Genomic DNA, 15,873 nt, shown 5'->3' with positions numbered 1-15,873 from the left:
CCTCCCAGGGTTCCTAGGTGAATTTAATGGATTAATCTATGTAAAAGGCTTGGAATAACAACTGGCACATGGTAAACGCCCAATTAGTGGCGGCCACGATTACTGGCTAAACATTCTATGGTTTTCAGAGACAGTATCTTGTTAAAAAATCACTCTACTAATTCAAAATAATACTTTTCCACTCTAATTTTATGTGAAAAGTGCAGAGCAGAATTTTAGGAGTAACAATATTCTTTAATTTTGCAAAGATTCCAATAGTAATTCTGGGCACAATGCTCTCCCTCTCTAGGCAGAGTCAAATAATTTTCGAAGTAATGCAAAATACACTGACTGCACGTGGACGATGCTTTATATTTGATGACAATTCAGTGTTCTTAGGATCATCAACATTTTACTCGTGCACACTGTTAAACCCTTCACGTATGCAGCATTTAAAAAAATCCTATATCTCCCTTTTTCATCTAAAATTTTCCCTTTGAGTTAGAAATATAAAAGTGAAACGTTTGAGGGAACAGCTTCTCTAGGAAACTCACGCAAATTTTCCTCCAATTTGGGATTTATAATAATTCTTTCCTTTATAAATATTTCTATTACCGTAAGTAGGACTCCTATTTCAATTTTTTCCCTCCCTCTGTATATATATTTGAAGTAAAGCAGACTCCTGAAATTTCATTACAGAAACACAAATTAAGGAACATTGCTTTAGAACTCTCTAGCAAACAGAATCCTGACTGGAGAGGCCTTAGAACACTGCTGTCCCTACATAATTTAAAATTTCCTAGCAGCCAACTTAAAATAGTAAAAAGAATAGGCAATACTAATTTTAAACAAATATATTATATTTTACCTACAGTATCCAAAATACTATCATTTCAACATGTAAGCAACAAAAAATTATCAAGATGATAATTACATTACATGCCTTTTTTCACACCAGGTCTTCCCAATCTGGTGGATAGTTTACAGTTACAGCACATCTCAATTTGGACTAGTCACAGACCACGTGCTCAATGGCCTCCTATGGCTAATGGCTACCATATTAGACAGCGCATCCCTAAAAAAGGATAATTTCAGGAGTTACCCCATGAATGAGGAATATAGAACAAAGTAGGAAAAGAGGGAGAAAAAAAAAGAAATAGAGAGGAGAATGTGAAAGGATTATAGTTTAAAGATGAGTAACAACAAATATTAATTTACCTCTCTGTCCAAGGCAACACTGGTCGTATAAATCTCCCCTGTGTCTTTATTTAGGTAGAACACTGGAGAAGAAGCAGGCTCCTGAGACACAATTCTATAGGAAATTTTAGAATTCATGGTATTGGGCTCATCCGCATCTGTTGCGATGACTGTCATCACAAGTGTATCTGGCATTAGAAACAGGGTGTCCAAGATGAAACTCAACTTTAAGACACTTATATACGCTGTTACTTTACTTATAATTTCAGCTCGTTCCCAAAAGGATTTCAGATGCATCAAACTCACAGTTTACCAAAATCAAAAGATTTACTTGGATGAGGAAGTAAGTGTGAATGGAGTATAGGAGTAGAAAAAACATGATGAGGGCTAGGCTGAGGTCAGCACGTCCAATTCTTGGGGTGCAGTCCTGAACACTTGCTACAGGAGGGCTGCAAATTTATTTATAATAATTTTAATAACCAATACAAAGAAAGCAGTTTGAACAGATACAAATACATACTTTTAAAAATACAAACAATTCAGGAGAAGCACGGCTATTCTTTACACTATGATCTAAGAGGAATCTCTCCTGCAAGTCTTCATATGGAGAGTGCATTAACAATGCTGTCAAGAAATCTGACGGGAGAAATAATGTAAGCCAAAGGTCAGCCAACTACTGCCAGTGGGCCAAAGCCAGCCGGTCACCGGGCTTTGTAAATAAGATTTTACTGGACCATAGCCACGCCCATTTGTTTACATATTGTCCATGGCTGCTTCCCTGCTACAGGGCAGAAGAGTTGCTAGTGACCTAACCTGTCACGTCAGTCTACCACATCTGTTCTCAGGGTAAAAAAGATGCCATGTAAAGTCTTTTGAACTTATCACAAAAAAGGCAGTCTTTCTAAGTCCAAACTTAGAGCAATACGTTTACTATTATTTGTCCTGTGGGCAATACTCAGCCTCCATTAAGAGAGAGGACTTAGTGTTCAGTTACACGATGAGGAGAAAATGACCTTGGGTATTCATTCATAAAAATAATAGACTCTTACGTGCTGCACTCAGCTCTTCAATAGACCCAGCAAAGACGGCCTGGGTGAACACTGGCTCATTGTCATTGATATCGAGAACTTTAATGCGGAGTTCTAATGGTTTCTCTAGGTTGTTTCCTCTTACATCCAAAGCGTAACCCATCAGCTGAAATCATGACACAAATAATAGCAGAGATTAGATTTAAGCTAAGGTAATTGAACTAGCAGGGATCAATAAATAAATAAATTAATAAAACGAACCATAACTATTACCAAAGAAAAACTCCAAACAAATAAATGTAAAATTGGTCTTACCAGAAAATACGGTGTTTCTTCTCGATCAAGAATGCGGGTAATGTTCAAGTCTCCAGTGTTTTTATTAAAGACAAACACGCCAAAAGGTGGCTCTGTGATCCCTTTTCCGGTGTATTTGTATGTAATTTTTAGTCCTTTTTCTTCTGCAATATCAGAATGTATCTAACACAAAAACAACAGAGGAATGCCTCCAGTTAAACCCTCTATAACTTACTTGTAAATATTTTTAAGGGCAAATTTCCCTCTGAAGTTGTCAGGATGCTGACAGCAGGAGGTATGGGAGCACAAGGGCTCAAGAGCAGATGTGCTGGTGTCAGAGAACCTGGGTTCTCCTCTCCTCTCAGCCACTCAATGGTTATGTGATACTAAGACAGTCACTGAACCTCTCTGTGCCTCAGTGTTGCTATCTGTAAAGTGGAGAGATACTATTGTCTCCCTCTCAGGGTTGTTACGAAGTTAAGATGTCATTAGGGGTACTGGTGGCGGGTGGGAGGGCGGGGGGTAAATTTTAAGTTTAGCACATAAGGTAAAATTTGCAAAGTTAAAATCACCTTCAGAAATCCATTTAATCATCTGGAAAGCATGAAGAAGGCATCTTTCCTTTGAAGGATTAAAATAATCAAGCACCTTCTCTGCTTAAAATGCTTCAGGAAATTGATGTTTCTAACCCACTGGGTCTTCTGTAGTTGCCATCTTCATGTTCTATAAACACTTTATCCGTATCCCTAATTCTGCATAGTAAGTGTGATTAGTCTCTGTGGCCTCCTCTTGGTTCCTCAATTCCCTCCTTTAGACTTCACTGAAGCCATCGCCACCCACCTGCCTGGTGGGTTCTTTTTCCTGACACCTCAGGATTAGTTACGCTTTCTTCCCATAGGTTTCCCAACATGCACTGGGGCTGGGGAGTTGCTGCTGAGAATACTAAGGGAACAGCAGATGGGGCCTCCAACCTCCTGGGACACCAGCTCTAGTTCTGGAGCGGAATGGTGAACCTGGAGCAGTCCTGTGATTACTCTTCAGAGACAGCTTCTATCGATCTGTTTGTCTTTCTCTGTGCTTCTGTCTGTCTCTTTTTTTGCCAAGTACAGTGTACACACATATATACACACACATACATGTATTTGCATATGTATGTGTATATATATATAAAGTATTTATAAAGAATATTCTAGATCTTTATGTACTGATTATAGGTATTATATAATTCCACTTATGTTAAAACTAAAACAAACTTGTGTCAACATAAGTGTTGGTTTGTATGTATATATGTATGCACGTAAGAGTATGTAGGTATACACATATTTATGCATTTTATAAGATCCGGAAGATACTAAACTGTTGACAGTATTACCTGTAGATAATTTGGAAAGTTGGGGAAATTTAATAAGACGTTTTTGCTTTTTATGTAAATTTTACTCTTAGGAACTTATATAATCAAAATTAGAAAGAAGAACAACTAGCACTTATAGAACCCCAAAGAATCAATGCCTTTTAGGGAAACCTATTGAAAGAATGTGTGAATAACTCAGATATCTCAGAAAACCAAAAATACCAAAACAAAAACCTTAACTGATTGCATATATACTATTATGTAAAGCCATGATGAAAAATTTAGATTTTGGAAGGCTTTTATTAAAACAACACATTGCTGGAAAAAGGAAATTGTTGTCTTTTGTTCCACAGCTGCTCTTTCTTTTACGGAGCTCTTCATGTACAACATTTATAAGATTGGAAAGATGAACGTAACACTTGGGTACGAACATTTATTCATTCACACCAATGTTTACTGAGCACCTGCTGGATGTTGGCACGGCTCGGGGCAGAGGGTATGAGCTGTGAGCCTAAGGACTAAGCCCCTGCCCTCAGGAGACTTACACTCTATGGAGGGAGCCAGACAATAAGCAAGCAACATACAGCACAACGTCTTGAGTGGAATGTGCCATAAACGAAGCTGAAACGGAGTAACAGGACTGAGAGAGATGGCGTGAGGAAGGGAAGGGAATTCTCCTAGGAGTTGACACTTGGGCAGAGGCTTGATGCTGTGAGATACTGTAAGTATCTGTAGGGAGGGGATTCTAGACAGAGTGAACAGTAATGCAAAGGGTGAGAGGCTGGAATGAGCTTGTGTCAGTTTAGGGATGGAGCAGAGTAGGGCGTGAGGGGTAACAGGAGCTGAGGTCAGAGAGGAGGCCAAGGTCAAAAAATCCCAAGAACTCTTGTAGACCAGAGCAGTTTATTCCTTCCATTGTAGCTACTGAAAGGGTCTCACTAAGGGGGTGAACATGCTTCGATGTTTTTTCAACTGCTCACCCTGGCTGGTTTCTGAAGAATGGACTGGGGGGGTGGAGCGAGGGGCGGCGTGGCCCAAGAGTGAAAGCAGGGCGACAAGGTCTCGGGCTCTTTTGTAACACAGGTTAGAGATGACAGTAACCTGGATGAGGGGTGCGGCAGCGGAGAGAAGTGAGCAGATCTAGAATATATTTTGGGGGTAGAACTGATAGCACTTGCCACATTTTTGAAAAACTGGATAGAATTACAGTGCTATTTACTGAAATGGGCAGAACTTATGTAAAACAGCTTTAGGAGAAAAATTAAGGTTTGGGTTTGCAGCTGCTAAATCTGAGATACATATTAACATATTAGTATGATTACTATATAATTTATCAAAAAATCTCACCCCTTTGAGAGTGAAAGGAGAGTTATTAATTATTAAGCCAGGACAACGGGCATTAACCAAGACTGTCTCAAGTAGAGTGTATGGTTATCCTACTTATTAGATATTGGTTCTTTTCATTTTGAACATTATTTTTTATGTGTAGAGTGGCAGAATATGCCACCCCAAAATAAGCTACTTTGGTATAGGATTATTTTGAGGCTGAAGGCAATTGAGAAGGAGCAGACGGGAGAAAAGTTCTCTGCCCTCCCCCTCTTGCCTAAAAGCAGGACAAAAATCTGTAAGGGTGTCCTCCCTCCCCGCTCTACCAGGAAGAACAAAAATTAATCATCAGAGACAACTTCAGACCCATATTGGCTTGGAGATGACACCAGGAACCCACGGAACAAACTTTACTAACCAGCCTTTTTCTACCATTAGTTTCCAATATATTTGCCTTCCCACAATTTACTACCCCTAGAGATTCAAGGTCCTTTTTCTTAGTCACTTCTCTAAAAATTTGTTCCTTTGCTAAGCCCAAGTTCAAAGCAAACTGTTGAGTTACACATTTCTGGGTACGCTCAGGTGTTACATGTGCAATACACATGTTCATGCACTTCTGTTTGTTTTTCTCTTGTTAATCTGTCTTTTGTCAATCCAATTTACAAAGTAGGGCCTAGGAGGGTGGCAAGAGAAACATTTTTCCTCCCCTACAGATAGTGTCTTATTTTGAAAAGTGTTAAACAAAGGTTCAACTAGTGCCAGATCCCTTAACTCTTAGTTGAACCAAAGCCCAAAATTATATATATTTTCACTAAATACACATCGTTCAGAATGGAAAAGACGATCTTCGGGTTGGCACTTTCTGCTAAAAGTTAAGCTCTGCTAATTTTCAAACATTATACGTAACGTCAAAAGACTCAGTAAGTACATTATATAATTCTCTTTAAATTTTAACGTGAACATGAAAGTTTTATCACAACGTATTTGAATAATATGCATATATTTCCTCTTTCTCTTGAGAAGGTACCTTGGCAATAGGATTCTTTTTGGACAGATCTTCTCCCTCCCGGAGAGCCACAGGGGCCGTGATCCAGGCCCGCTTTTGCCGTACTAAGTGAGTATGTTTAGAAAGCAGCTCATTTTCATTTCTTGTGTTGAAGACCTACAACAATAAAATATGGCCAAAAAATTATTAAGTACCCTGAGACATCAGTATGGAATTTACTAAATTTACTAGACTTTACTAAAACTTTAAAAATAGCTGTGCAAGTTTTAAGATATAAATTTCATATTTCTTAAGATCCATTTTCAAAGAGAAAATGAATACACTCCAGCAAACTCGACAGGTGTTCAAGAGACTGTCTCCAAATGATACAGCAGTAGGGTGTCCTTCTTATCAGTGAAAAAAGATTTCTCAGAGTGAAGAATTAAAAGGCTAAAGAGTAATTTAGTGACCTTACAAATGGGCAAGTTACAATTAATATACTATGTCAAGAATTTTTTTTCTTACTCACTGAAAATGAAGTTTGATTTTTCTGTGGTGGTTTACAGTTTAAAAATGAATTATTAAATGCTGTAAGACTAAATCTTAGTAACCTGTTGTTATCAATTTGACTAAAACTGGTAACCTGTCAGCTAATGAATTTATTTTTAAGAATGGGTAAAGGATTAAATTACCCATCTTTCATTTTCAGAGCCTTAAGTGGAAAATTACTCTATAAATTTTCAGTTAGGCTTTAATAGATATATAGCCTATCCAAGGAAAATTTCAATACAGCTGACCTAGTATCTTAAGATCAGAAATGATCATTATTCTAGGTTTTACTCATTTTGTTGCTCTACATAACGTGTTTTGTTTCAAAATATTTACACTGGTTATCATTAAGTCATTGAATTTTTTGTTTTTATTGAAAAAATTCTATAACAAAAAATTATATCAAAAAATTAAAATAGAATTTATAACGCAAAAACGTAAAACTTCTTTCTACTTTTTCACTCACACTTCGGAGTATTTACTGTTAGCAGCTTGGTTAATCTTTTCTCAGGACCATACAGTTGCATGTGTATAAAAGTCTTTTTCCCATAAAAATGGAATTATACTATACTTCTCATTCTGCCCCTTGATTTTTTCATTCAGCACCTCATCACAGACATTCTTCTATGTATCATAAATTACTTTATCATTCTCCTATTGATGGACCTTTAGACTGTCAGAAAACGCTGCACCAAACATCCCTGGATAGTTGTTCCTGTGCACTTGTTTGAATGGGAACAGCTGGGACTCAGGGAGTGAGCATTTTTAATCTGGTAAGGCACAAACCGTCTTCCATGAAATTAAGCCTCTGAGTCCAAAAGACAAAAATAATCCCCTTGGTTCCTTACCTCTAAATGGAGTCCATTTCCAAAGTTACAGCAGATCTGTAAAATAAAATTATTTGTTATTTAATACAGTTTGTCACTTAATTCAGTTTAAATACATTGTTAATGACCTACCACTTAGGATACTATAGGTATTTAAAAAAAAAATTTCACCACCACCACTATCCTCCTTTGTCAAAAGGAAACAAATTATAATTTTTCCCTTTGCCTCCCGACAAGGACCAGGGCCAGAGGGAGGAATCTACATTCTTTTTGATCCACACTGCCTCCTGCAGAAAACTCAGAACTCAAGGAATAACTGAAAAACAAAAGCCAAAACTGTCCTCTTGAAATCTCAGCCATTTGAGGACCTTTTTCTCCTTACTTTAGGGTTTTCATCTCACGTTCTCTGGGACCCACTGACCTTTCCTCAAGGCCTTTTGTGTGAGATACAGAGACGCACACCGCCCCTTGCCCCCTCCCCACACTATCTCCCATTATCCCCCAGGGTCACACACACACACACACACACACGACTGTCCTTATTTGGACATCATTCCTCAACTTCCTCAGTCCCATCAACTCTTTTCTTTGGTTCTTATCAAGCACTGTCGCACTTCAGACTTCATCATTACACAGAAGTAAACAGAGTTATGTTCACTCTAAAATCTGCACAATAAACTCCTACCCTGCTTTTTGACTTTCACTGTACTTTTACAGTCCATTGACCTCCTCTTGGCTTCTCTTTTCTCCTGGCTTAATCTAAATCAGCACTTTCTAATATGGCAGCCACATGTGGCTATTTAGATTCAAACTTAAATTATTTGAAATTAATTTGCTCAATAGCCACAGAAGGCAAGTGGCTAGAGAAAATTTTCATCATTGCAGGCAACGCTATTGGGCAATGCTGGTAGACTATTGCCAGCCATTCCAAAGACGCTATCAATGAGTCAGGGATCCCTCATTCTCTTGAACTTCTAATATTCCTGCCTCACTTTTTTCCCAACTCTGAACGTCTATTACTTTGTTTGATTCTGACCCTGTACTGGCGATGCCGCTAGAGGGAGCTGCGGTGACTGAATGGACCCATCACAATCCATGCTAATAGCCGCTCCCTCCACAGGGGTGGTGCACATTTCTAGGGTGACCATATGTTTACATTTGCCCAGGAGCGTCCAGCTGACACCTATTGTGCAGGCATCCCATCTGTTAGCAACTCTTTCCTTCTCAAAAGTGTGCTCATTCAGAGCATAAACTATACAGTCACCTTATCTTTGTCTCTCTCTTATTGTAGCCCCATCATTCCAGTCCAAACTTCGGGGGAATGTGCCAATCACACCCACACCACCTCTGAACCCACTCATTCTTAGGAGATGACCCCATGTTTTATTTGACTCAGATTGTACCTTCAATCATCTTTTCCTTCCCTTCTTTCTTCAAGGAAGAGGTGTCTTGATTCCTCTCCAAGGTTAACCACCATCTGTGTTCTTTACCTTCCACTCTCCTACTTGTTCTCCCACATTTACCTTCTCAAGAACCTTGTTCCTTTCACTAACTTTTATCTTCCTTCCCTACTGGCTAATCCAACATGTTCATTTCCTTCACACTGACAACCAAACATATTCAGATGTTCCCTCTCTTAAAAATAGACCAACCCTATCCTTGTTTCTGCTAACATTTAATCTACTGCTCCATAACCTTCTTTTACTGTAATTTCACACTGAAACAATTGTATGTATTTATTGCCTTTACTTCCCCACTTGCCATTTATGCATTAATTCACTGTAATGTCTTAATTTGGATTTTCTCAGTCTTGTTTGCCTTCTCCCACCTGCATCTCATGTCACACGGATCCAAGAAGCCCTAGTTGGTAAATGGAGCTACAGGAAAACAGAGAACTACATGGAAAATAGGGCTTTCTGTAAAATTTCTAAGTCTCTTCCACTTCTTCACATCCCTTTGAAGGCTTCTTGCAGGGTCTGTTCTACTTGTGGATCCCTCACCTTCCTTTCTTCCCTCTACCTTGTCAGAACATGTTCTTGCCCCTACTCTTCCAAAGAGAAACTCAAGGATAGTCGATGTTCAGCCTCTGGTATGAGCCTCTCTGGAGCAGATGCACAACATGCTTAATTTTCTATTTTATGGTCAGATATAGTATGTCTTCCTTGTCCTCTCTATTATTAATTTACCAAGCTAGCAATAGCCAGAGATATCTCTAGCCAAAGTTGTGCTCCCTAAATTTACGTATTTTCAAAGGCGGCATGGTATGAAAAACAAGTAAAAACAATGCTGAGATGGATCACTTCTCTCTGCGTGTTTCTCTTTTGGGAATTGCGGAAAGACTAGGGACTAGATCCAAGATTCCTCGGTGTCACATCATCAGGGGACATTCTTAAAATATAATTTATTTCTTGCCCAGCCTCCTAACCATCGTCTCTTCTCTTTGTACAGGCCATATTGAGGGGTTGGCTGGATCCAATATTTACCACTTTTATTCTTCCCTAGAATCTTATCGGGCCTAGCACAAGTATAATAAGCAGGTGTTATTTTAAGTAAATGTTATCATTCTGAACAAACATAATGTGTTTTACTAGGATATAAATAAAAGGGAGCAACGTATGATCCTTTAGTCAAAGGTAAACCCTTCCTAAGTATATCTGCATTGATCTTTTTTTATTGGAATGTACTTGCTAGATGTTACTTAAGAAATGCAGAAAATCACATGGTTTCAAACAGTGCTGCTTAAACTTGAACGTGTATTTTGTTTACTGGGGATCTTGTTAAAATGAAGATTTCAATTCAGTATGTCTAGAGTTCAGCCTTATACTTTGCATTTCTAACTAGCACTTAAATGATGCTCAAGCTACAGGTTCTCGAGGAGCAAGGTTGTAGAACGTGATATGGAATATCAATTGTTCGTTTAGGGATAGAGACAATGCAGTCTGCCTTATTCATTATTGTCTGAGAAGTTAACACAAGAAACTTTGTTACACTTGAGCACTAACATCTTGAAAGCAGAGAATCTTACATTTTATTTCATGAATTTACTTTTTTCTTTTGCTGAGGAAATTAGTTCTGAGCTAATATCTGTTGCCGATCTTCCTCATTTTTGGCTTGAGGAAGAAAAGCCCTGAGCCAATTAGCTACCTATGCCAATCTTCTTCCACTTTATATGTGGGTTGCCGCCACAATATGGCTGACTAGTGGTGTAGGTCCATGCCTGGGACCTGAACCTGTGAACCTGGGCCACCGAAGCAGAGCACACCAAACTCAACCACTACGCCACGGAGCTGGCTGCATAATTTACTTATTTTTAATGTTAAAAATTTTTTAAATTGCAAATATATACAAAAGCAGAGTGAGCAATACAATAAACACCCACATAGCCAACACCCAGTTTCAACTATCTAGCACACACTTCTTTTTAAATAAATTTTTAATTTAGGAATAATTTTAGATTTACACAATGCTGCAAAGATGGTGCAGTTTCCCCCTAATGTTAACACCTTAAATAACTATGGTACATTTGTCAAAACTAAGATATTAATATTGGTACATTTAGACAATGCACAGTTAACTAAATTCCATGCTTTATTCAGATTTTACCATTTTCCCCATTAATGTCCTTTTCTTCTGTTCCAGCATCCAATCTAAGATCCCACATTGCATGTAGTCGTCCTGTCTCGTTAGTCTCCTCTGATCTGTAACAGTCCCTCAGTCTCTCCTTGTTTATGACCTTGACAGTTTTGATGAGTAACTGGCCAAGCGTTCTGCAGTGTCCTCCAATTTGGGTTTATCTGTTATTTTTCACAGGGTTAGACTAGGGTTATGTTTTTGGAAAGAAAACCACAGAGTTGTGGTGAAGTGCCTTTTTCATCACATTGTATTAGGGTACATGATATCCACATGACATTATTGGTTAAGGTAGCCTTTGCAGGTCTCTCCACTACAAAGTTACTACTTTCCCCTTCCCTCCTCTATTCCTTGGAAGTGAGTCACTAAGTCTAGCTCACCCTCTGGGTGGGGATAACGGAGGAGAGAGATTAAGCGTCACCTCCTTTGGGTGGGGCACCTCTACGTTTTATTTGGAATTCTTTGGTAAGAAAGATTTGCCTTCTTCCTTTATTTATCTATTCGATCATTTATATCAGCATGGACTCATGCATATTTATTTTATTCTGTGGGTTATAATCCAATACTATTTAATTTATTTTGTTGTTCAAGTAGTTCCATCTTTGGCCATTAGGAATTTCTTTAAGTTTAGATTCTGTGTCCCTTTGACATGTCCCCATCTTTTTGTTTTTTGAACTCTTCCTTACTGCCTACCATTTTGAGCATTCCTTACTGCCTTGTATTTTCCCTGTCCCAGCCAGAGAAAGAGCCACTTCTCTAAGGAGCTCTGGTTTCTAATATCGGAGAATGGTATTTAGAAGCCAAGATCTGTGTGTGGGTGTAGCATACACATTATAAAATTGTTTCCGGTCTCCTCAACCACTTTTTCAGGGTAGGTTGTAAAGATAGAGTTTTTCTTAACTTTATTATCAGAGACTCTGTTTTAAGTTTTTTTGAGTAGCAGTTTCATCCAGTGGAAAGTGTATGATGTTGGAAACAGTCATACTAGATTAAAATCCTGATTCTGTCAGATAAATTGCTTTAATCTGAGTTTCCTTATTTGTCCAATGAGAACTACTAACACCTCTGTGCAGACATTTTTGATTGTGTATCTAAATGTCATTTCCTCTCATCTTCAGTGTTCACAGAACCCTATTTTGTTCAGGTATCAGATAGACCCTACCCAGTCACGAAGCTGAATAAAGACTGGTAAAATGCCAAAGCACGAGAGCCTCATTCACTTTGATGGTGGCTAGTTTAGGCATAAATGTGAGTAGTCAGCTCAGGCTGCCATAACAAAACCACCATAGGCTGGGTGCCTTAAACAACAGGAATTTATTTCTCACAGTTCTAGAGGCTGGGAAGTCCAAGATCGAGGTGCTAGCTGATTCAGTTCCCCAGTGAGGGCTCCCTTCGCTATGTCCTCACATGGGATGGGGAGCCAGAGGGGGAGGATACGGGGGAGGAGAGAGCCATCTGGTGTCTCTTCTTATAAGGGCATTAGTCCCAGCATGGGGCCTCACTCTCATAACCTCACCTAAGCCTAATTACCTCCCAAAGGCCCTACCTCCAAATATCATCATGGCGGGACCTAAGGCTTCTACATATGAATTTTGGGGGGGGGGGTGCACAGACATTCAGTCTGTAACAACGCATAAGAGAATTTTGGCCAATGAGATATCAGGAGAGTCTGGAAAAGATTATCCTTGCTGACAAGAAGAGAAACATATGCACAATCTCTGTTTTCACCTGCTTCTGGAGACTGCTAAGCAAGGATGTGATATTTGCAATGGCCACAGCCACTTGTGACCATGAGTGATAAAATTAGTAAAATGACAGAGAAGCCAAACTGAAACCATAACATCTTTGAGTTAAGGAATTGGTCAAGTCTGGAGCCGCCCAATCTCCGGACCATTTCTTTTAAGATATTAAATATTCCTTTTATTTAATCTATACTTAGTTGGGTTTTGTTACTTGTATTTAAGAGCAACCTAACTGGTTCACCCATTTTGCAGGGCTATTATATAAACTAAAAGAAATAATAGATAAATGTGCTTATTGCAAAGACTAGCACATAGCAGGCACTCGGTAAACAGAATTATGATGGTATTTCCTCACCTAAGATGCATTTTCCTCATTTTAAAATTTCTGAAATTTGGATTTATTCATGCCTTCAACTTCCCAAGTTCCTACCATATGCTAAGTATTGAATGCTCTTATCCTCTTGGATTAAGTGTTGGGGAGATAGACAGAAACAGGTTGTGAGAAGAGCTGTAAAGAAAATTAAAGCAAGGACAGGGTGGCAGAGAGTGATTTAAGACTGGAGGGGGCTCTTAGAAGGGGTTCTCTCTGCACAGAGACCACAAAGGAATGAAGGACCAAGTGGGGCAGAGTCCTGAAAAGGGAATAGATAGGCCATGGGGTGGGAATGATCAAGGCTGGTCCTGCAAGAGGGGAGGGAGTCTGTGGGGATGATGTCAGGGCTTTTGGGGTGCTGGCAATCTGTTGCTTCATCTGGTTGCAGGTTACATGGTGAGTCAGATTGTGAAAATTCAGTACACTTGCAATATGTGCACTTTTCTGTATGTGTCACACTAAAAACTTACAAAAACTTATGTGCACCTTAAAGCTAAGGGTGTCATGAATCTTAGTAATAGTTCTTCTATTTGCATTTTTATCACACCTACTGCAGTAGCCTGTTTTCACAGACACTTAATAAGGCATGACAGATGAAAATGTTTGCTCCACACTCATTGTACAAAAAACCTAAGAGATCTGTACCAATATTCTGTCAACTGTGGAACTATTTGTTTATTTGATTAGGGAAATAGCTATGATCTGAACTACACCTTTCTAAAGTAAATAATTGGCTGTTTCCTTGGGACTCTGTATCTCACGGAATGCATTCTTAATTCAGAACAGTGGTTCTCATCTATGGGAGATTTTGTGCACACATCCCCCTCCCCTACCTTGGGGCCACCTGGGATATTTTGCAAAGTCTGGAGACATTTTTGGGTGTCAAATCAGGGATGGAGGTGGGGATGGTGAGTGCTACTGGCATCTAGTGGGGAGAGACCAGAGATGCGGCTCAACATCCTACAATACACAGGACAGTGCCCCCCACTCCCCCAAAGCATTATCTGGCTCCAAATGGCAAAGTGCCAACATTGAGAAACCCTGATTTAGACCACATTTCTCTGATTGGAAGACACTGTAATAACTAGGGTGAAGAAGGTTGTACAAACTCCAGAGAACCATAGATTTCTGTAAATTTCCAAATTGGTAGGATATTGCAGGCAATATAAATGGAATAATTGACCCTGTCTTCTGTCCTCCATTCCCACTCCTTCCCACTTCCCTTTGAACATTTCCAGCTCTGTAAGTCTGAGTGACTTCCTGTGGGAATGTTGTAAAGGGTTTCAAGGATTGGAAGGATGGCTGGACAAGATGGCCATTATGGTTTCTCCTAACTATGAAATGTGGAACTCTTTTGTTTCCCCACAAGGAACTTTGTAATAGTGAAGTGTCATGTGTGACATGCCTTCAACGCTGAAGAGGAAAAGTACAAAAAAAAAAAAAGCTTCTGGTCTCTGTATTCAAAGCAGTAGCGTTTTTAGATGAATCAGAAAAATCCTTCAAAAGCTTTCCCAATTTACTAAAGTTAAGTTTTTTTTTTTTTAAATTTCTGCTGTTGGATCCTATGCATCTTGTAAAAACTGGCCTTCCTGGTAACTAGCAGGAAAATAATTCGTTCTGGCAGAGGCATGAGGGAAGGCCAGGCATCACTGCAAAATACAATCAATGTACTCTTTGTTCTCAAGGTTGGCACTTTTAGAAAAGGCTTCCTGTTCTGAAGTCACCTTGATGAGAGTAATAAGTAGAATCCAGTAGCCCGTATGAGTCACTGAATGACAGATCCTCCTGACTTGACAGGTTCTCAATCTGAAGCAGACGATCTTGAAATTTTCGTCTGTGCTTCTATGAGGCCCCGGTGAGGTGACCCCTTAAGGTTTAATATGTCAGACTAATAGATATCTTTTAAAGATGAGATGTAGAGGGATACAAAGTGGTTTAAAACAGTTTCAACTTTGAGGCATTATAATGGCTTATTATTTCCACTTAGCCAGAAAGAACTTTATACAGGAGGTCAGTGTGTGGTCAATGGATGATCTTTGGGACTCAAATAGAGATGACCTAGCACGTGCCTGCTCTTCTCTAAAGTCATACCCACCCTTGGACAAGCACAGAAACACCTGTGTTATTTGTTTTCCTTACCCACCCTTCCAACCAGGCAGAATGTTTTAAAATTCTTTGTTTCACCTTTGCACTGTACAGAAAGTAAAATCAGAAACTGTCCTGAGGGTCCCTGCCTTACCCCCAATCCATTCTTAAAGCATTTTCAGCTTTGGCTGAAATGATCTAAAGGGAATAAAATGAGATAAAGGCCATGTATGCCACTTATTTATTTCCTCTGAGCACACATCCTATTATTCTATTTGTATAGACAGAGCTGGAGGTCTGGTAGCCTCTGTACCTCCAAGAAGGTCTTGGCAAGACCTCTGTAATGGCAGAAACTTACATATTCAGAAGAGTTCAAGTGACCCAGTGCAGCAAGGGTGGATCAAGTGATTTTGCTGAGCTACTCTGATAACCTTTCATAGGTCAGATTTATGTTAGAATTTCACCTACCATACCCTTCTCTTCTTAATTTTCTATTTTTTGAGGGAG

The 15,873-nt window shown here is 39.2% G+C and overlaps 1 protein-coding gene and 1 long non-coding RNA gene across 3 annotated transcripts in view; one reads left to right on the top strand and one right to left on the bottom strand.

The window, feature by feature from the left end:
• Nucleotides 1-15,873, bottom strand: part of DSG2 (desmoglein 2) — a 49,519-nt gene that overhangs the window by 24,423 nt on the left and 9,223 nt on the right. For both annotated transcript variants that reach the window (XM_070220856.1, XM_023647610.2), the window contains exons 2-6: nucleotides 7,558-7,593; nucleotides 6,203-6,337; nucleotides 2,520-2,681; nucleotides 2,226-2,370; nucleotides 1,198-1,364 (exon numbers count right to left, since the gene is read on the bottom strand). In XM_070220856.1, the coding sequence (XP_070076957.1) occupies nucleotides 1,198-1,364; nucleotides 2,226-2,367 (309 nt within the window). In that variant the 5' untranslated portion in view covers nucleotides 2,368-2,370; nucleotides 2,520-2,681; nucleotides 6,203-6,337; nucleotides 7,558-7,593. The remainder of the gene's footprint in view (nucleotides 1-1,197; nucleotides 1,365-2,225; nucleotides 2,371-2,519; nucleotides 2,682-6,202; nucleotides 6,338-7,557; nucleotides 7,594-15,873) is intronic.
• The window catches only part of LOC138915279 (uncharacterized), an 81,094-nt gene that overhangs the window by 56,971 nt on the left and 8,250 nt on the right, over nucleotides 1-15,873 (top strand). The window lies entirely within an intron of this gene.

Source organism: Equus caballus, chromosome 8 (genome assembly GCF_041296265.1).
Source record: "Equus caballus isolate H_3958 breed thoroughbred chromosome 8, TB-T2T, whole genome shotgun sequence".
Lineage (NCBI taxonomy): Eukaryota > Metazoa > Chordata > Mammalia > Perissodactyla > Equidae > Equus > Equus caballus.
The sequence above is the reverse complement of the archived record's forward strand: the minus strand, read 5'-3'. Positions and strand labels throughout refer to the sequence as shown.